We start from the raw sequence: 20,663 nt of genomic DNA, 5'->3' as shown, positions 1-20,663 counted from the left end.
CAACTAAAGATGATTCAAACTGCATTGTATGTGGAAAGAAGTACGCAGAGAGTAGTGAAGACTGGTACAACTGCAAAATATGTTCAAATTGGGCTCATGAGTCTTGTGGAGTAATGGATGATCTCTATTTTATTTGTGGAAGTTGTATAGAGTAATGTCTTTTTAGCTTGCTTAGGAACATCTAACTTTAAAGGTTGAATAATTTTAAACCTTACTATATGCTCCCAAATTGCCTAAGTACCTATGAACGTTTCCCTGATTTTAAACGTATGTAAAAACGTATAAGTGATTTTAAACGTTTCTGGAAATAGGTGAATGATTTTTAACGTTTCTAGAAAGGTCTATTTAATTTTATAAGTACATAGGAACGTTTCTGTGATTTTAGACGAGCCTAATAACATGTATTTATGAACATCTGTCTGATCTTACGAGCGATTCTCTCGTTTTCAGCTTGCTTAAAAACGTGTGATGTTAAGCTACGACTAATTTTAAAGGTGTCAAGAAAAATATAGGCCATTTTAAATATTCCTAGCAAAGTTTGAGCGATTTTAATAGTTCCTATAAAGGTCTACCTGATGTTATAAGTACTTAGGATCGTCTACATGATTTTAAATTTATCTACAAACGTCTTTTAGACATTTTTAAAAACGTTTAATAAATTTTTCTGTTTAAAGTATGTCAGTGGTTTTAAACGTTTCTAGAAATGTCTGATTTTTAAACGTACTTAGGAAATCGCAATTGTTGTTTAACTATAAATGTATGAATAGAAACATATACCTGATTCTAAAAGTTCCTAGGAACGTTCGAGTGATTTTAAAAGATTGTAACGATAAAATGTCAATATTTTAAATGTTTTTAAATAAGTGTGAATGGTTTTAAACATTTCTAGAAACGTTTGTGTAATTGTAAACGTTCCTAGATATGCCTCTCCAATTTTAAACGTATCTAGAAAACTGCGATTGTTGTTAAACTTATCTAGAAACGTTAAAATTCCTAGGAACGTTGAAGTAGTTTTAAAAGTGTTTAAGAACGTTTGGTAAAAGAACGTGTGCACGATTTTAAACATTTCTAGGTACATGTGGGTGGTATCAGAGTAACAGTAAACGTTCTCAGAAACGTCTGTGTGATTTTAAACGTATCTAGTAAAATGATATTGTTGTTAAACACCTGCTTGATATTAGAAGCATCTAGTAACGAATGTGTGAGCTTAAAAGTTTCTAAGGTACGAATAATTTTTAACATACTTAAGAAAATGTATTCTGCCAAAATTTAAGACTTAAATATTAAAAATTTGTTTAAAAATTCGCACAATAATGCGAAGATGCGACATGCTAACGGAATATTTACATGTGAAATTCTCCTTTCCGATTGTTAGTATATAAATAAATGCGATCCATTGTGTGCACTCGCTCAGTCATTCTTTGGCAACAGTATTGTATATACCCCACGTTGATCTCACAACGCTATTTTCATTAAAGCACTCTTATTTCTAAACAAAAACTCATCGTATGGTTTCGTCCTGCGGTAGTTCATTTGCACTTTTTGTAAATTCATTTGAATTTTATTGTACTACATTTAAAAAATATCGAATTTATATGAATAGTTCATTTGTGCTTTTTGTAAATTCATTGGTGATGTTTTATTGTAATATTGTGAACAGATTTTCATAAAATATAAAGCAATATAAAGAAAAAAAAAGTATTTGGAAAGTAGAATTTGTTATACAAAAAATTTGATAGCTTTCCTTGCATGGTAGTTCATTTGCACTTTTTTTAATTCATTCGAGTTATTTTATTGTGGTACTTTAGGAGACTACCGACTTTTCTGAGAGATAAACGATTTATAAAGTGCAACTGGTTTGCAAAAAAAAAAAATTGATGGCTTTCTTTCCACAGTAGTTCAATTACGCTTTTGTAAATTCACTAGTGATGTTTTACTGTAATATTGTAAACAGATTTTCGAATCCTTCTCGAATAAAATATAAAAGAATATAAAGGATAAATATAAACAAAAAAAATTAAGGAATTTGTAAAGTACAAATTTGTTGTATAGAAAATTTGATAGCTTTCCTTGTAGATTAGTTCATTTGCGCTTTTTATGAATTCATTCGAGTTGTTTTATTGTGGTGCTTTAGAAGCCTAGCAAATTTTTCTGAGAAATAAATGATTTGTAAAGTGCAACTTACTTGAAAAAAAAAATTGTTGACTTTCTACCCATAGTAGTTCAATTGCGCTTTTGTAAATTCATCGGTGATGTTTTACTGTAATATTTTACACAGGTTTTCGAATTGTAATAAAATATAGGAATATAAAGAATAAATATAAAGAAAAAAAAGTATTTTGGAAAGTAGAACTTGTTATAATAGAAAATTTGATAGCTTTCCTCTCAGAGTAGTTCATTTGCGCTTTTTTTTAATTCATTCGAGTTATTTTATTGTGGTGCTTTAGAAGCCTATCAAATTTTTCTGAGAAATAAATGATTTGTAAAGTGTAACTTACTTGCAAAAAAAAATTATTAGCTTTCTACCCATATTAGTTCAATTGCGCTTTTGTAAATTCATCGGTGATGTTTTACTGTAATATTTTACACAGGTTTTCGAATTGTAATAAAATATAGGAATATAAAGAATAAATATAAAGAAAAAAAAGTATTTTGGAAAGTAGAACTTGTTATAATAGAAAATTTGATAGCTTTCCTCTCAGAGTAGTTCATTTGCGCTTTTTTTAAATTTATTCGAGTTATTTAATTGTGGTAGTTTATTAGAAGCCTAGCAAATTTTTCTGAGAAATAAATGATTTGTAAAGTGCAACTTACTTGAAATAAAAAAGTTCAATTGTGCTTTTGTAAAGTCATCGGTGATGTTTTACTGTAATATTTTACACAGGTTTTCGAATTTTAATAAAATTATAAGAATATAAAGAATAAATAGAAAGAAAAAAAAAGTATTTTGGAAAGTAGAACTTGCTATATAGAAAATTTGATAGCTTTCCTCTCAGAGTAGTTCATTTGAGCTTTTTTTAATTCATTCGAGTTATTTAATTGTGGTACTTTAGAAGACTAGCAAATTTTTCTGAGAAATAAATGATTTGTAAAATGCAACATACTTAACAAAAAAAAATTGTTAGCTTTCTACCCATAGTAGTTCAATTGCGCTTTTGTAAATTCATCGGTGATGTTTGCCTGTAATATTTTACACAGGTTTTCGAATTTTAATAAATATAGGAATATAAAGAATAAATAAAGAAAAAAATATAATTTGGAAAGTAGAACTTGTTACATAGAAAATTTGATAGCTTTCCTTGCATAGTAGTTCAATTGCGCTTTTTTTTAATTCATTCGAGTTATTTAATTGTGGTACTTTAGAAGACTAGCAAATTTTTCTGGCAAATAAATGATTTGTAAAGTGCAACTTGCTTAAAAAAAATTGTTAGCTTTCTACATAGTAGTTTAATTGCGCTTTTGTAAATTCATCGGTGATGTTTTACTGTAATATTTTACACAGGTTTTCGAATTTTAATAAAATATAGGAATATAAAGAATAAATATAAAGAAAAAAAAGTATTTTTTAAAGTAGAATTTGCTATATAGAAAATTTGATAGCTTTCCTCGCAGAGTAGTATATTTGCGCTTTTTGTGAATTCATTCGAGTTATTCTATTATGGTACTTTAAGAGACTACCGACTTTTTCTGAGAAATAAACGATTTGTAAAGTGCAACTTGTTTGCAAAAAAAATTAAAGCTTTCTTCCCATAGTAGTTTATTTGCGCATTTTGTAAATTTATTGGTGGTTTTATTGTAATATTTTAAAAAAGTTTTCGAATTTTTCTTCTATAAAATATAAAGAATAATTGTAAAAAAAATAAAGGAATTTGGAAATTAGAACTTACAAAATTTGATACTTTTCCTTGTACAGTAGTTCGTTTGCGCTTTTTGTGAATTTATTTGTTTTATTGTAGTATTTTGGATTTTTCGGTTGTTTTCGGAAAAAATACACGCAATACATTTGCAACGTAAATACCACTTACATGGAAGGTAATTTGAGTTTTCACACACAGCTTATGCTTTGTTTAAAACAAAAAAATAGAAAATGTTCAGTAATTTTTTTAAGGTGTACCTTTAAATGTCTTTAGTTTTTAAACAAGGCATAGATGTTCTTTAAAACAAAAATAGCGTCGTCACGTCATTTTACGACGTTAGACTAGAGATTGTAGACCTCTACAAATTCTAACGTCTAACGCCCTACGGAGGCGTTAGTTGCCAATTATGATAAAAATTATATTCATTATATACATATCCTAATTAAAAAATAAATGTTCTATTGCCATATGCCGGCATAATTTCCCGTTAACGTTGCTGGTAAAGGCCCTCCTGCGGTAAACAGTCGTGTCCCACTGTTGTCGTAACAGTGTGTGTAGATGGCGGGTACATATTTAACGTTTTGGACATTGTCGACAAATTCTTCATCGGGAAACTAGTAAGAAATATATAATTGTGATATATGGTTAACAACAACAGTTAACGACCGGTTGCACAAACGCTCATTTATATACTGTATTCAAATACCAAGAAATTAATAACACACATCTTGCCATTACTAAATATTTTCTAGCTATTAACTTTATTTACACAAATACCGATTTGGCCTATTTCAATAGTTCAATGGTCTTCAGTTGCAGTTCTTATAAATTTTGAGTTAGTTCATGACTGTGGCCATAAATCTTGTCGACATATTTTCACAGAAAGAAATCATTTGGGGCTAAGTCAACAAAACTAGGTGGCTACAGAATCGTTTTTTTTTTTCTTCAATATTACCTGCTGATGAATGTTCCTATGAAGAAAAACCGTAACAATATACTTGAGGTCATATAATGAGAAGCCTATTAAAATGATACCCCAATTTTGCAGCTAATAAGTAACATTACTCGGTATTAAATTTAATACAGTCATGTCTTCATCGATGTTATCAAGGAACTTTGTTCTGAGTCTTCCTCTTCTTCTCTGACCAATGGATCTATCAAGAAGCGTTTTTCTAGCTATCCCTAGATGCCCTATCCACCTCAGACGTCCTATCTTAATATGTTTTACCAGATGAAGAGCCATCCTGAAACACAAAAAAACACGTGTGTCCGTTTCTACCAACAATCCAGCTCCCGCGGTCGAAAATCTTGTGTTATTGTAGAATTCTTGGACTTTATGAGAATATACTTTACAATTTGTACAGCCCAACTTGTTTGGAAGTTGATTTGATGAGCTTTTCTCCCATCCTAGTTCATTTGCTCTTGTTGTGAATTCTTTTACGATGTTTTACTGTAATATTTTTGACACTATTTCGAACAAATAAATTATTTGTAAAGTGCCATTGTTTAAAAAGAAATGCGATATATTTTCTCATGTATTAATTCATTTGTACTTTTTTGTATTCATTTGTATTGTTTTATTGTAATATTTGAACTACTTTCTCGATAACAATAAAGGATTTGCTTAAAAAAAAAGAAATTTGAGTTTTTTGTCCACAGTAGTTCATTTGCACTTTTTGTGAATTTATTTATGACTTTATTTTGTTAAAATTTTCTAGGCATTTTTGAAAATACCTGTAGACTAAAGTCTTGTAAAAGTGGGGTACAACATGTTCGGAAGCAGATTTGATAGCTTTTCTCCCATATTAGTTCATTTACTCTTGTGAATTAATTTGCTTCACATTTCTAAAATTTAATTTTTAACGAAACAGATTCATAGATTCATCTAGATGAATTCAGTTAAAATATCTCGCAAGTGTTTTGGTTAAAATCTGATTATAAAAAAAGACTCGTGAGACTGAGGTACCAGAATTACTAATGAAGACTCCAGAAAGGTCTTGAAAGCTTATCAAAAATTGAACCCAGAATCTGAGTAAGTTTAATGGGAAACTTGATGAACGTTTATGCAACCAAAGTATACTTCACTTCTAAACACTTACCACATAGCCTTTACTAGCTTTCAGTACTACGGTCCTAGAAGAATTAATGCTAGAGTCGAGGTATTTGCCAGCTTTGAGATCGTAGAACATTAGCATACCCAAACCAGTACCAACTGTGAGGACGTCGCCTTGGAAGCTTGCCGATCTGATGCCACATCCGGAATATCTCGAATTTACCTTCTTTACTGCCTAAAAATATTTAAGTGTGTTATGTTTTAGTTTTGACAAACAAAGGATTTTTCATACTTTTCTTTTAAAATTTGAGTGTTCTATTGGATTCAAACATGCTCAACTCTATATTTTTTAATGTTTGTAAAAAAAATATGAGTGGTTTTCGTTTCGATTCAACCACTGTCTATTATGGTAGTTTCATGTTGTGGTCTCAATAGAAACCACTTCATTATTTTAAATGCTCATAAAAGTCTAACTATACCTTGCATAACACTTCAAGAAAGGGAGTGCTTAACTCACAAATATAAACATTTTTCATAACATTTATAGCTTTTCTTCACAGGTATCTGTTTATAATCAGTAACTAGAATAAATTTTGGAGGCCAATTAGGAAAAAATGATCCTTTTGTGACAGGTCGATTGCAATCAACTGTTTGGGCACCGATGATATAGATAACATCAAAAATCATTCATAGAGCAATAAAAGAGGAATATTTTACAATGAGCATACCTGTAAAGTTCTACAGTCCAGAAGAAGAGTATATGATCTGCATCCTATGGCATAAAGTCCTGTATCTTGAACAGCTAAGCAGACATTTTCTTGGGCGGAAGGTAATTTTCTAGATAATTTTTGTTTAAAGGTCTCCGCATTCCAAATGTGAATAAATCCGTTCAAGCTTAAAGCTGCTACTTCGTCATATTTTTTATTAAAAGTGATTGCTCGTACCTGCAAAATATAATTTGGAGTTTACATGGTATAAAAATATACCAGTTGTAGCCAACTCTTGCTCTCAAGATTACAAAGTTATGTAGGTTCTCCACCTACATAAATGCCACATTAAATGTTACAATTTACAATATACAAAATAGTGGTTAAGTACACGGTATTTTAAGATAACAAAATTAAATACTCACTAAATAATGTAGACTTATTTATTTCTGATAATTTTTTAAAATTTCCAATAATTTTTAAAATATTTAATTTTTATAATTTTTTATTTTTTTATTTATATTTTTTTATAGTTTTATTTATTTGTTTATACTTAATTTTTTATAATTTTTGATAATTTTTTTATTTAATTTTTATAAGTTTTTATAATTTTAGTTAATTGTATATAAATTTAATAGGTTTTATTTAATTTTACTTAATTTTGCTTAGTTTTTATTATTTAAATGGGAATAACCCACAATTAAAGGTTAAAGTATGTTTATTGACGTTTCAATTTCCACTTCGGAAAGTGAAACTTCGGATTTCCGAAGTGAAAATTGAAACGTCAATAAACATACTTTAACCTTTAATTGTGGCTTATACCCATTTAAATAATAATTACTTTAACATGCCACAAGAAAATAGCTTCAGAACAATATTGCTTAGTTTTATTTGCAAATAGAGATCAAAGAAGAGTGGACCAATGGAAAGAAATAACTAGCAGATATTATCCAAATAATAGTAAATAAAACAGAAAAGATAACGAATGAGTATGCATAGATTCTGAGGTATCTACTTGAAGGTTGCATATTGCTACCTACTTCATATAAAAAGTGAGAAATTAGGTAAATAATATACAGCAATATCTTACTTTTTGAGCACCCCTGCAGTCCTTCACTGATATTGCTTGTATATACTTGTGCCTAGGTACCTCTTCTGCAGTTTCTTGTACTTCTGGAGTTATCCTCCACAGGGCCATTTTGGTATCCCTAGAGCCAGATACTAGAAACTCATCATCTAGCCAACACAAATCAAAAACCTAAAAAATTGCATATACCATGATTCATATTTCATAAATTAAAAAAATGATGTCTTAAAAATCATTTTAATAGTTGAAAGTTAAAAGGTTATAAGTTTAATATAATAAACTTAAGCTGGGGTGATTTCATGATTAGAATCTGTGCCAATCTGAGATGTATATTAATATATTCTACAGAATGACGGTATTCTATCGCTATCGCTAAGTAGAAATCGTTTGATTTCTCTTTTTGTTAATATATTCTACTTCAGTTATTGATTACTGCACAACATATATTCTTGAGCTGCCAAAATTATTTTTTATTTATACATTTAGAATCTGTGTTTTATTTTTTTTTCTTTGTGATCTACTTTGTTTGCAAGGATGGATCTAAAGGGAGTTAAAAAGGACAAATACTGTAAAATCAACATTAATTTTTATTATTAACCTTTACTACACACTTTTTTATATACTTACCCAGTCTTTATGAGCATTCTCTCCAACACAAACAGGATCTAAGGTGGGTAGCCTATAAATGGCAATATCACAAGTATTTCGAGCCCCTGTTGCTAGTAAAGTCCTTGAAGGATTAATTTGTACTGAATGGATTCCACTTTGCGGTTGGTCATTTCCTAACAGATCTCTTCTACTGAGCAATGATGGTATTTGATCTATTTTGTGAGTGACTACATCATATACCATTAACTATTCATAAAAACAATAAAGAATCATTATTGATTTTCAATTGAAACTAAAATTGCTATAGCTCATGCTAAAACTACAATATCATTTTGAGAGAAAACCCTTGCTTGCAATGTATATTCATTATGGATTTAAAAACAATGTAGATTCAGAAATTGTTTGCAGTGTGATTCAAAAGATATATTCAATATAATAGGGATATGTCAACAGTTTTTAAAGTATTTATTAAATAATTAAAATCTATTGTAGACATCTGATAACCACTGTCTTTAATTAAATAGTGAATCTCCATATTTAACAGATTTGTGTACAATTTAGTCCATTCTGTCTTCATAAATTTGAAATTAGGTGCAAGAAATAACTGAGTCATATTTAATAATACCTATTGAATTGGTCAATAGTTATACTCTACCTTATTACACTTAGTTCCAAAAACAACTTGTCTGTCACTTAACCACTTTGAACAAAACACTTTATTCATATTACCTAAACTAATTGGAGTCTCTTTGAACATTTCATGCGTTAACATATGTCTACTACCGTAATCTTGAGTTACAGTGCTCAATTTTGAATACTGAATTTCCCTATTCCGAACATAATCAACAAAATTATATGAGGTGCTTAAAATATTTTTCTGAACAGACAAGGGTTCTTCATCACTGTCACTGTCTTCGTACGTTATAAAATCTTCAGGTTTTTCAGTTTTCTTATTTAATTCCGCTTTTAAAGCGTTTAAACGAGCTCTTCTATCTTCTAGTCTTTGCTTTACAGAACAAGATGGAGAAGAACCAAATATCGGGAGCATAAAAGTCTTAGACATGTTGCTTTTTATTATATAAGCAACTCCCTAAAATAATTTATTAGTGTCTTTTATTTGAAAAGCTCTTGGTTTATCCATGAATTTATATTGTAAAGAATATTTATTTCTTTACCAAGTTCCAACCACAACAAATAAAAGTGACAATGTGACAAAAGACGTCATACGAATGATCCCAATAGTTGTCACTTGTCTACTTCGACTAATAGATAGGCAACGCACCATACACAATTGTTCAGAAAAATTACTTTTCTACATCTATTTTTTTAACTAAAAAGTAACCGGATATCACTCGTATAACAATCATTTGGCTTATTGTACTTTGTGCATGTTGGTTTCATCTGGATTGGTAGGGTACTAAATTACCAATTATCATTCAGACAATTCTGTTCGTTAGGACCTCATCATTGAAGACGATTTTTCCATAAAAATTAGTCAGTTTTCTCATTTTATAAGTGATTCTTGTATATTTCGTACAATTGGAATATATTTTTATTTATTACTTTTTGCAATTGTGTATAGTGTGCGATTTCGTTTATTCTTAATTTATTTTACAATATTGAAACCAGGGCAGCATGTCAATAGTAACGGTAAGTTGCCTACATTTGGCGCAACTAAGTGATATAAAGTATCCCCTCTCCCATGTATCTTTGCATAAGTATATTATTCACGAAAATATTTATAAAAACAACACTATAAATATATATTTTTATTCATATAAAACTACAAAATCCTATTATCATGACACTGTTAAAACAAAATTCTTTTGTGCATCACTACTAGGTACAAGATTATGTCCTTTTTTATCACTACCAGTTTGTTCAGCAACATTTGTAACCTGACTAGCTAAAAGCATGCTCATCATGCCTTGTATAGCAGCCAGATTGTTAACTAATTCAGTTTCTTGCTTAAGAACGTCAGCTAACTCAATAAAAAGTTTTCCAACTTCAGGAGGTAATGTGTTAATACTACTTTCATACACATCAAAGAAAATATTGGCGGCATCTATGAGGACTCTTGTAAATCGGCTGTCGGTAATATTCCTAATAAAGAATCGTAAGATTTGAGTCAATGATTTTTTATCCCTGCCCTGAAAAGCTCTGTCTAAGGCTCTTCTACGAATTAGTTCCTGTATTAAGGACACTGTATTTTGTGGATTCTTGTTTACAACATATGGCAAAAGCACACTATTCAAGGCTTTTGAGTACTCATATTTCCTTAAGTGGTATTCAAACTTTCGTTCTGTTTCATGCTGTACTTCATTAACTACAGTATCTACAGAAGGCTGATGTGTATTGCTGATAAACTGATAAGCAGAAACCTTTTTTGTAGTTTTCTTTTCTTCTTTTCCCTCTTCCCTCCTACTAATTGACACTAAACCATCCACTAACCCAGCAACAAGAGTGTCATCAGTTTTAGAAACACCCAAACTTAGGATTGCATTAGGAAAATCTAATGTATGTACAGTTTTAAAGGTAGAAACATCATATATTTTCACATGCCTGTCTAAACTTCCAGACAGTAATCTCTTATTATCTGAAGCTAATTGAAGACAAGTGATAGTTTTATGATGTTGAGAAATATTCCCCAAAAGTCTACCACCAGCCAAACTATCCCAAATTTTGATTTCTGTTCCACCAGCAGACAAAAATATTCCCCCTGCAGGTAGAAAAAGCAGTGACTCCACTGGACTTCCGTGGTCAACTGTAATTACCTCCTTCTCTGTCCTGGTGTCAAACATTTTTACTTTGTGGTCATATCCCCCAGAAATCACTATATCAGGAACAGCAGCACAAGTTGTTCCTGCTCTTATGTAGTCAGTGTGACCTGTGTAGGTGAATAAGGTTTTCTCAGTTGGAATGTCCCATATTTTTACTGTTTTATCATCTGAGAATGTCGAAATTTGTGGTTTGCCATGGAGGAAGTGTGTTCTATGTACAGGGGCAGTATGTCCTTTGAATAATCTACAAATAATAAATATGTTTTTAAGAAAAAACTGTCACACAACTTATTAAAATACTACAAAAAGATTAAGAAAATAAAGCCATTGAACCAGATGATCCTGAATAACTGAATGAAGATAAATACTAGGGAAACAAGTTAGCTAACAGGTTTGTAAGGGTATAACACATCTATACAGTATATAAGAATACAGTAAAACAAGAGTGGCATGTATCAAATGGTATAAGGAATATTTAAAAATAAAATTTTGAAAATTGGTCTTAGTATTGCAATACCATTACCAAGATATATTTTGATGTAACAAAAATAACTCCTTACCTTAATAAACTTTTTGACGATACGTCAAACAACTTCACATTTGTTTCTTCTCCACCTGCTAATATTAATTTACCATCAGAACGAAACACTGCTCCATAAGCATTTTCTCTAAACCTAGATAAATTTTTAACAACTAATTTGGTAATTGGATTGTAAACTTGTACTCGCACTGAGCATGTCACAGCAAAATGATGTGGTTCTATCGGAGAAAAATCTATGTAATCTATTGGACCAAATTCTTTTACCAAGACTGGAACCTAAAAGTTTAAAAGTTAAAAAAGGTATGTGTTATAGTTTATTGACTTACGGATAATTTTTTCCAGTATATATAATCAGGTGTGATCACCGGACCACTTTTTTGATATATTTTAGTATTTAATTTCTTAAACGCAGGCATTTTTAAAATGTGTTTTGATTTCCATAACCAATAATAGTTAAATGTACCATAACCTTATTTTTCTGCTTTTTCCTTGTTTGTACAAAGTACATAGCCACCAAGCACGGTAAGTTCCATAAAAAAATTTTGGAGAGTCTCTAGCGCCACATGCGGATGGGCCGGAACTATATTTCATTTAGCGGTAAATTCAAAACGAAGGTTGTGAATTTTAAGCGGCAAATTAAAAAAATATGCTCTAAAATTTAGGAGGCAAAATTCAAAAAGTATGCTTTTAATGGAAAATAAATATAGTCATATAATAACTAAAAACTTATTCTATGCCAAAAACTATATTCTCTTTGTCCAAAAATGTAGTATACACTTACGCATTTTTATATATAAACGAATAACATAATATCGGAGCGTATTAATTGTATATTATTATCATTATTATGAGGGGTTATTAAACATTCTGATGATTAAGAGTTTATTTTTACAAGCACCGTGTAAAAACAGCACCAAATTGTACCAAAGATTTGTTAGTAAATACAAACTCAATACTGTTTTGTACATTTTGCTTCTGTAGTTAAATTACCTTTAAATCCTAACTTCATACCATGAATCTTTCATTTATATACTATATAATATAAAATAATATAAAATCATTAAAACTCTTAACTCTATAATTGTATTCCTAAAAGTTGCATTATTTTATAAAAAAGTCATACATTTTTAATTTTAAGAATATTCCATTATTATAGACCTTCATGGACCTTCTACTTCTGAGCAATAGTAACATACTAATTTGTGATGATCCTGGAGAGCAAGGTCGCAGAAATGCTTATACTTTATTATCTACAGATGGCCCTTTCTTTTTCTTAACGTGCCCCATCCCTAAGGACATTGGCGATTATCATGCCCCATTTTACTCTATCTGCAGCCGTTCTGAAAAGTTCTATTGACGTTTTCACACTCCATTGTCTCAGATTCTTCAGCCAGGACGTGCGTATTCTCCCCGGCCCTCTTTTGCCTTCCACCTTCCCTTGTATGACCGGCCGCATCAATTCGTATTTCTCGTTTCTTAGTATGTGACCAAAGTAGCTCATTTTTCTTTTATTGTGTTGTTTTTTTTGTTTATTGTATAACAAAGAACATAGAAGTGATAGAATATATTTTATGGCATAGAAATGTTTTTATTTATTATTTTATGTCTATATTTATTTTCCATTAAAAGCACAGTATATTGTTAAAGAATTCTTTAGCAATATACTGTGATTAAAAGTATACTTTTGAATTTTGCCGCCTAAAATTAAGAGTATATTGTTTGTATTTGCCGCCTAAAACTCAGAACTTGCGTTTTGAATTTGCCGCTAAATGAAATTAGTTTCGGTCCGTCCGCATTTGGCGCTAGAAACTCTCTCCCGAATCTTTTTATAGGACTTACCTTACTAGATGGCTATGTGCTTTGGGTATATACTCTGTTGGGGTTGACTTGGTGTATGAATAACTTACTAATCCAGTCCAGTCCCAGGTCCAAGTGGAATGAGTACAAAAACAATAGGAAAATATTTTCCTTAGTTTTTACTTTTTACTGAACTTTTACTTACATTACATGCAAGTTTACTTTTAGCTATTAAACAAGAACATAAACGAAGATAAACACGATAATAATGAATCTAAAATGGATTAATATAAATGAAAGGTTGGTAGATATTTATAAATAAACACCAATATTATTTCATCTTATGTTTTAGATTAAAAAATGGAGTAAAATTAATAAACTCTCTCTCAACAAAAAAATTTCAATTACTTTTGGGTCACATAGTTGAAGCTGAAGGTGAGAATCCGTTTACAGAGGAAGAACTGAAAAAACTAAAAGACTCCTTGAAGTTAACTGAGGATGCATTGCAACTTCTAGTGCAGTCCATTTCACATATTTTTAAGCAATCCAGTAAAGTAATTCTTAAACCAACAGTTTTATATAAGCAGCTATGTGAACAGCTAGAATTTGAGGATGAAAAGGCAGAAGAATTTGTGAAGATATGGTGTAATCACACTAATGAAGATTTTGGTAATTTTAGTAGTAGAATGAAGCTTGAAAATGTTTCTTGGGAGTTAAATATTCAGGTTGCAGATCAAATTAATAATAAGCAGAGTGTTCCTATTGGACGAATGCAATTCGAACTTGCACAATCTGTTGATAATAGTAAAAAAGAGAGAATATTCATGGAATTTAACCAGAACGAACTTCAACAATTGTATAATAATTTGGAAAAGATCCAAATGAAACTTGATAATATAAACAATGTAGGGCATTGATATCAAAATATTTGTCAAAAAGTAGAACTTTTATTGACTTATTTATATTATATCTTGAGATGCAAATATTTTTTTAATGTACTCAGTGCTGCCAGGTCTACCGTTTTTACGGTAGATCTACCGTTTTCTACCTCGATCTACCGCTCTACCGTTTTAATACCTTATTCTACAGCATTTTTTAATTTAAAGCATTTGTTTTAAATAATACAGGAGATTTATTTTGGTTCTGACATTTCTACGTCTAGTGTAGATAAAAATGATTTAGAATTTGTAAAGTTAAAGTGTTTAGAATTTTATATAGAGAGTCTGGACCAATTATTAAAAAGGTTTCCCATAAAAAATAACATCTTGGAAGATTTGCAGTTCATAAATCCTGATTTGGTGTGAAGTAGAAAAATTAATTCAATTGCACATATTTCATCAAAATTGGGCAATATTGGGATAAATAAGGGCAATCTTTAATAATTAGATAATGAGTGTAGACTTTTACGAAACAATGAGTTGCCTGAATCTAATGATATACTAGCATTTTGGAGTCAAGTAAGTGAAATTAATTATGGTAGTGGACTAAATATGTTCCCTCAATTTATCCCTAATTGTTTTTAATGTATCGACCTTACCATATTCAAGTGCAAACGTAGAAAGAATTTTTTCGGTTGTCAATATATTAAAAAATAAGCAGAGAAATACATTAATCACAAAGTCTATTGAGGCACTACTACATAGCAAGAGAATAGTTGGCTACGACGGAAGTTGCTATAATTTTAAGGTAGAAAATGATATGGGAAAACTTCTTAATAAAAACATTTACTAGCAGAACTCGGATATTGACGAGATCTAATGGTTGATTTTTTCATAATTCAGTGTTGTTTTGTTTTACCATATTTTTTAGGTTTAGTTTTGATTTCAGTTAATGTTTTTGAAGTTTATTTAGGTTAAATTTTTAATAAAAATTGTTTTTAAAAATTTTGTATGTATTTTCTGGTGAAAATTATTTACAAATGTTACTGTTACTGTTATAAAAAGGCATTTAAATACACCATTGGCATTAGATAATGTAAAAAACAACAAATTTGTCATCTTTATGGTATTTCTACCATATTTTTCAAGTTTGCCCTACCGCAAAATGGTTTATGTCACCTGGCAACACTGAATGTACTAGATATCTATATGCATTTGTATAATTAATAATTACATCTAGCTTCTATATAGTGTACTACCATGTATTGTGATATTAATTTATGGGAAATAAACAATATAAAAAATATTTTGTCGTTCCTCTAGCTTTTGTCTCTATGAACACCAAAATGTAACCAAGATAGAAAGTGTAAAGTAAGTACAAAGTTACAAATAAAAAATGGACGATATCTATTGATATGAGGAAAAATCATGTAGTAAAAATATCAAAAAAAAATTATAAAAATGTATAGGAACATAAGGTAACTACCTACAGTTTTATGGATTCACTACTAAAGAGGAAGGTAGGGTAATAAATAAAATAATTATAGATAATAACTAAAAATATAATAAATAAATATAGAAAAACTGATCACAGGTCATATTGTTTATGTAAAAGAACAATGGTTCAATGGAACAGTAAATCAACCCAAATAAATAGTCATAAAATAAGAAATAAAAACTTATCCTATGCCAAACATGCTTCTCTTTTAGCAATGTTTATTAGATACACATTTTTTTTCGGTGGATACTCAAAAGTCTTTGTAACTTTGAAACTGATGACTGTGAAGTTGATTCTATAACCAACCTAGCCAATCAATTACCAGTAAAACAAACAATCGGAAATCAAGACATCATCAATTGGATGGATCTAGATGAAGAAATGGAACTGACAGATGATGCAATTGTCAATCTAGTTCTAAACGCCATCCATGAAGAAGATACAGATGAGATAACTCAAAAGATTTCTCATTCCGATCTCCAACGGATTGAAGTCCATTGAAGCAGCTCTTGCATAGATTGAGCGACAAGAATGTTAGTTGTCAATTGGTGGGTAATGTAGAGTGGCGCACTCAGAATTTGTCTGAGGGGGTTTTTGAAATTTTTTTATGCTACCTCCATTTTGAGTCCCTAAAATTTGGGTTTTAGTTTAATTTAAAGTACTAAAGATAGCAGTGCCAAAGATTCAGGTATCTATTATCCTGCCTACCAACTAAAACCACCCTCTTAGTTGTGCGCAGTTGACTGTCGCAAGTACCGTACTCCTAAAGTGGGGTGGCCACTGTAAGGTTGACATTTTTGGAACACTCCCTCTCTTATCTAGATCTTATCTGTTGTTCTGATGCTATTTTCTGGTGGCATTTTAAAGTAATTACTATTTTAATGGGAATAAGCTACAATTGAAGGTTAAAATAAGTTTATTGACGTTTGACATTAATGCAACTTGTAAATACAATACATTTTGGAGACGGCTATCGCCGTATTCCCGTGCCAATCCTCCCGGTAAAAGGCATGTTCCTCCTCCAAACCTCTCGATTCCATCACTTTCGGATTCCTTCATTCCATGAGCGTCGAGGTCTACCTCTTTTTCTTCTTCCAGGGGGCTTCCATTTGTGAAGTTTTTGGGGCCAACGTTCGTCAGGCATTCTCAATAGGTGTCCAAACCATTTTTAATGTCTTCTTTCTATTCTTTCAATGACTGTTTCTGTAGCATTCATGTTATTTCTTATAGATTCGTTGGTCTTCCTTTCCTGCATTGCTGTTCTAGAACTTCTCAAATAATCCATTTCAACTGCCAAAAATCTTCTCATTAGGTCTGCATTAATTGTCCATACTTCAGAGCCATAACAAAGAACTGATTCAACCATGGTTTGCTCTATTCTTTTTTTTGTTCCTTTTGGAAATGTTGCGATCCATTTGAAATATTCTCTGTATAGACGCTTTATCATAAATTCTAGATCATAAGAATCTTAAGCTAGGACGACTTGGTCACAGTGGCGGCTTTTGGGGGTAGGCAGGATAGGCCGATATATTTAAAAATTATGTTAATGCATGTAAATAACTTTTAAATGTACTAAATCACTCAATACATTAGCGTCCGTTAAAACAACTAAATTATTAAATTACCACAGAAAGCATCGAATCGTATTCAGGCATTTTAAATATCATTAATAGGCCCGATCGGAACTGGCCGACCCAGCTCACATAAGATCCCCGTACAAAAAGCGTTTGAAGTTAAGCAGCTTGCCGGACAACGATTTATATTGTCGTGTTTATGCTTGCTGTTTAGGCACCAGACGATCGGGTCTACGATGACCATCGTTGTCACTTGTAACGTAATTATCGAATTGTAATATAAATTTTCTTTTAAATTATGATAAAAAAATATGTAACATAATCTATAATTGTAACATATTTTTAAACAAACAACACAATTGCAAACAAGTGCACGGTTGCCCAAATAAATTTTAAAAAATTCGTAAAATAAAATCACATTTGCGTGATTTCTATATCGCCTGATTGTATGCAACTTATATATGTGAGACTGTTTTATAACTGATACATAAAAATGAGTTTTTATGACGATTTACCAGGTTGCAGTAATAGTAATGTTGATAGTGAGTGTTTGGACATTGTTGTTTCACTATTAGAATCGCCATTATCTAGAAGAACTGAAAGTGATAGAAAAAAAAATTATTATGAATGAAAGGCCTACTCCAACATTGCGAATTGACCAAAAAGATGGGAAAAAGGTGCGTACTTTTAATTGCTCTTGGTACGATATCTACAAATGGTTGTCTGGAAGTATTACGAAAAACAGACTATATTGTTGGCCGTGTTTGTTATTTTCTAATAAGAAATATGTATAGAATTGTGAAGGATACTTTGATTTAAAAAATATGTCTGCCTCCTTAAAAAAACATTCCAGTTGCAAGGAACATTTAAGTAATTTGCTGTCCGTTAAGGATGTACAGAAGAGGGCGTTTTCTGTTCACGATTTGCTAGATGAAAAATAAAAAATCGCAAAAATTAGATACAACGCAGAAGTTAAAATGAACAGAGAAATCATTAAAAAATTAGTTGGGGGGGGGGGGTCATGACCCCGTGACCATAGCTATGTAATTTGCTGGCTTGGCCTACCCAAAATTTTACCACATCAGCCGCCACTGCTTGGTCATCCACAAAGTTCAGGGAGAACAGTGCGGCATTTCCTATGGGGATTCCCATTCCCTGGCAATGGTTTTTCCAATTTTGGAGGGCTGCCACAATAAATAAATTAAACAGTAAGGGTGATATACTGCATCCTTGTTTTAGTCCTTTAGTTACTTTTATTGGCTCTGATAGTTTATTTTCGATTTTTAGGTAAGTAGTGTTATCCCTGTATACTTCTGTGATTATTCCTAAAAGGTATGGACTAATGGCGAGTTGTTGTAAAGCTTGCTACAACTTGGAACTGTATCATACGCCTTTTTTAGGTCGATGAAGGCTAGATAGCGACTTCACCATTTTCAATATATAACGACTGCCTTGACAACACAATTGGACTTTGGTCTTGTTGCAAAAACAGTCACATGTTAGTTGTCAATTGGAGCATCTTTCGTGCCGCCACAAATTGGATGAACGCATGCGTTTAGTTTTTAGCTCGTCCGCAGCAGTTAATTGGGGAATAATTATTAAATAAGGAACAGTCTGACAATAGAATCATGGCTCCACCAAAAATATTTTTGTTGTCACGAATATCATTCAAAGTTCTGTCCAGTGCCTGTAATGGCGTCTTGTGGGATAATGTACATTCATCCCAAACGATTAATTTGCATACCTGTAAAATCATTGCGCTGTTACAATTTCATTGATTTGTGGAATGATAAATTCAGAGCAAGATGTGCAATTCGTCAGCCTTCTAATAAAGTTATACATATTCCAGATTGAACCAATACTAGGGTTACTGCGATCTTATCCTTGTTAACCCTATAACGCCGAATTTTTAATGTATTCAAAAAAAAATTTTTTTTTTGTTTCTTATTACTTATTTTGCTATTATTAATTTACAGATTAAAAAAAAAAACAGTTTTTTTTTTAAATATTAGGTGTTTTTTTGAAACGTTACGAAATCGTCACAAAAGTCCTTTGTTAAGAAATAACTCATGATTTAAATTTTGAAAAGTTTTGATTTTTTGCTTAATTTTACATACATAGTAATGCACAATATCGATATAAAAGACATAATAAATTTGAAAAACATCAATTTATTATAAATTAAATACAAAAATAGAAGTTATTATGTAGTGTGGAAATGTATAAAACAGTTCTTTTCCTTTGTAATGCACAGGTGTACTTTACATTTGGTGCACATATATACTGGAGCACTTCTACAATTGATATTTTTACACCTACCCCTATCTGTGACCATGGGCAAGTGATCAATCCCATCTAGACGTATGTCTGCTACCGGAATACTTTTAGTGGCTATACCTAGCTTCTTCTTTTTTGAAAATTCTGCATCTGTGCTGGTTTTTGATGGACGACCCCTTTTTGTTTGTTGGGTTCTTTTCCCTTCCAATAGCAGTGCCTCTGCAATGCTCATTTTGAATTCTTGGAGATTAACTATGTTTCTTTTAGGTACCTGTAAGGATTCGCAGTCTCTTCTGTAAATGAGCCAAGAGTTTACCACAGTAACATCTAAAAAGTGAAAAAACAATTTGTGATAGAACTTTTTAGATCTAATATGAATTCTGTAAAGAGCAATTAATGCATCCATTAGGTCCACTCCACCCATAAATTGGTTATAGGTTTTGACAATAGCTGGACAGGTAATTGTAATATTCTGTTTAGTCTTTTTGTCATATCGCTCGCATGTTTCAGTAGGTTCTGCAGACAAAAATGTTGATAGCAAATTGATTACCCGATTATCAGCCCATTTTACTGCTATGACTTCAATATTATCTACTAGAGTCGAGACTTCTTGGAAGGATCCTTTACCTTTTTTTAGTTAATCTTTATCCTTGTTTAGAGGAACTCCCGATAAGCGATTTATCCTTACTGTTCCAAGGCAATAAATTTTCTTTTTTGCCAAATGCACCATCAGAGCTAGAGAGGTAAACCAATTATCGAAATATAGGAGATGATTTGCACCTACAGGAATATGAGTGGCTAATTGCAGTACCACATTGGAACTAGCTCCTAAATCTGGTTCTCCAGTTACTGGTTGGATTTTTTCAGAATATATAAAAAAATCATACATAATTCCTTTCTCATCACAAAGAGCAAATAATTTGTAGCCCCATTTGTGTGGCTTGCTGGGTATATATTGTTTAATGCTAGATCTGCCTTTGAATGGTACTATCTGTTCATCAATAC

The 20,663-nt window shown here is 31.1% G+C and overlaps 3 protein-coding genes across 3 annotated transcripts; 1 reads left to right on the top strand and 2 right to left on the bottom strand.

Annotated features, from left to right (window-relative positions):
* Positions 1 to 3,740: 3,740 nt before the first annotated feature.
* Positions 3,741 to 9,520, bottom strand: DCAF12 (DDB1 and CUL4 associated factor 12-like protein). Its single transcript, XM_072528914.1, has 6 exons — positions 8,969 to 9,520; positions 8,332 to 8,559; positions 7,708 to 7,875; positions 6,639 to 6,854; positions 5,957 to 6,145; positions 3,741 to 4,471 (listed from the first exon to the last, which is right to left on the bottom strand). The coding sequence occupies exons 1-6, from the start codon at positions 9,374 to 9,376 to the stop codon at positions 4,316 to 4,318; spliced, it is 1,365 nt and encodes a 454-aa protein (XP_072385015.1). The 5' UTR covers positions 9,377 to 9,520; the 3' UTR covers positions 3,741 to 4,315.
* A 549-nt stretch (positions 9,521 to 10,069) lies between these two features.
* On the bottom strand, positions 10,070 to 12,117 carry LOC140438132 (U3 small nucleolar RNA-associated protein 15 homolog). The gene is made up of 3 exons (XM_072527844.1): positions 11,961 to 12,117; positions 11,654 to 11,910; positions 10,070 to 11,337 (listed from the first exon to the last, which is right to left on the bottom strand). The coding sequence occupies exons 1-3, from the start codon at positions 12,048 to 12,050 to the stop codon at positions 10,113 to 10,115; spliced, it is 1,572 nt and encodes a 523-aa protein (XP_072383945.1). The 5' UTR covers positions 12,051 to 12,117; the 3' UTR covers positions 10,070 to 10,112.
* A 1,421-nt stretch (positions 12,118 to 13,538) lies between these two features.
* Vlet (COMM domain containing 10 protein valette) lies at positions 13,539 to 15,609 on the top strand. Its single transcript, XM_072527843.1, has 2 exons — positions 13,539 to 13,731; positions 13,784 to 15,609. Exons 1-2 carry the CDS (start codon positions 13,700 to 13,702, stop codon positions 14,346 to 14,348), a joined length of 597 nt encoding a protein of 198 aa, XP_072383944.1. The 5' UTR covers positions 13,539 to 13,699; the 3' UTR covers positions 14,349 to 15,609.
* The last annotated feature ends 5,054 nt before the right edge of the window (positions 15,610 to 20,663 follow it).

This window comes from Diabrotica undecimpunctata, chromosome 4 (genome assembly GCF_040954645.1).
Source record: "Diabrotica undecimpunctata isolate CICGRU chromosome 4, icDiaUnde3, whole genome shotgun sequence".
NCBI lineage: Eukaryota > Metazoa > Arthropoda > Insecta > Coleoptera > Chrysomelidae > Diabrotica > Diabrotica undecimpunctata.
The sequence above is the reverse complement of the archived record's forward strand: the minus strand, read 5'-3'. Positions and strand labels throughout refer to the sequence as shown.

Excerpts from the sequence above, each read along its gene's own strand:
- DCAF12 (XM_072528914.1), bottom strand. The coding sequence starts at position 9,376 with ATGTCTAAGACTTTTATGCTCCCGATATTTGGTTCTTCTCCATCTTGT. Across the intron at positions 7,876-8,331 it reads AGAATGCTCATAAAGACTGG|GTTTTTGATTTGTGTTGGCT; the intron begins GTAAGTATATAA and ends GCAATTTTTTAG. Across the intron at positions 6,146-6,638 it reads TGGACTGTAGAACTTTACAG|GCAGTAAAGAAGGTAAATTC; the intron begins GTATGCTCATTG and ends AAATATTTTTAG.
- LOC140438132 (XM_072527844.1), bottom strand. The coding sequence starts at position 12,050 with ATGCCTGCGTTTAAGAAATTAAATACTAAAATATATCAAAAAAGTGGT. Across the intron at positions 11,911-11,960 it reads TATACTGGAAAAAATTATCC|GTTCCAGTCTTGGTAAAAGA; the intron begins GTAAGTCAATAA and ends TTAAACTTTTAG. Across the intron at positions 11,338-11,653 it reads TCGTCAAAAAGTTTATTAAG|ATTATTCAAAGGACATACTG; the intron begins GTAAGGAGTTAT and ends TATTATTTGTAG.
- Vlet (XM_072527843.1), top strand. The coding sequence starts at position 13,700 with ATGAATCTAAAATGGATTAATATAAATGAAAG. Across the intron at positions 13,732-13,783 it reads TGGATTAATATAAATGAAAG|ATTAAAAAATGGAGTAAAAT; the intron begins GTTGGTAGATAT and ends CTTATGTTTTAG.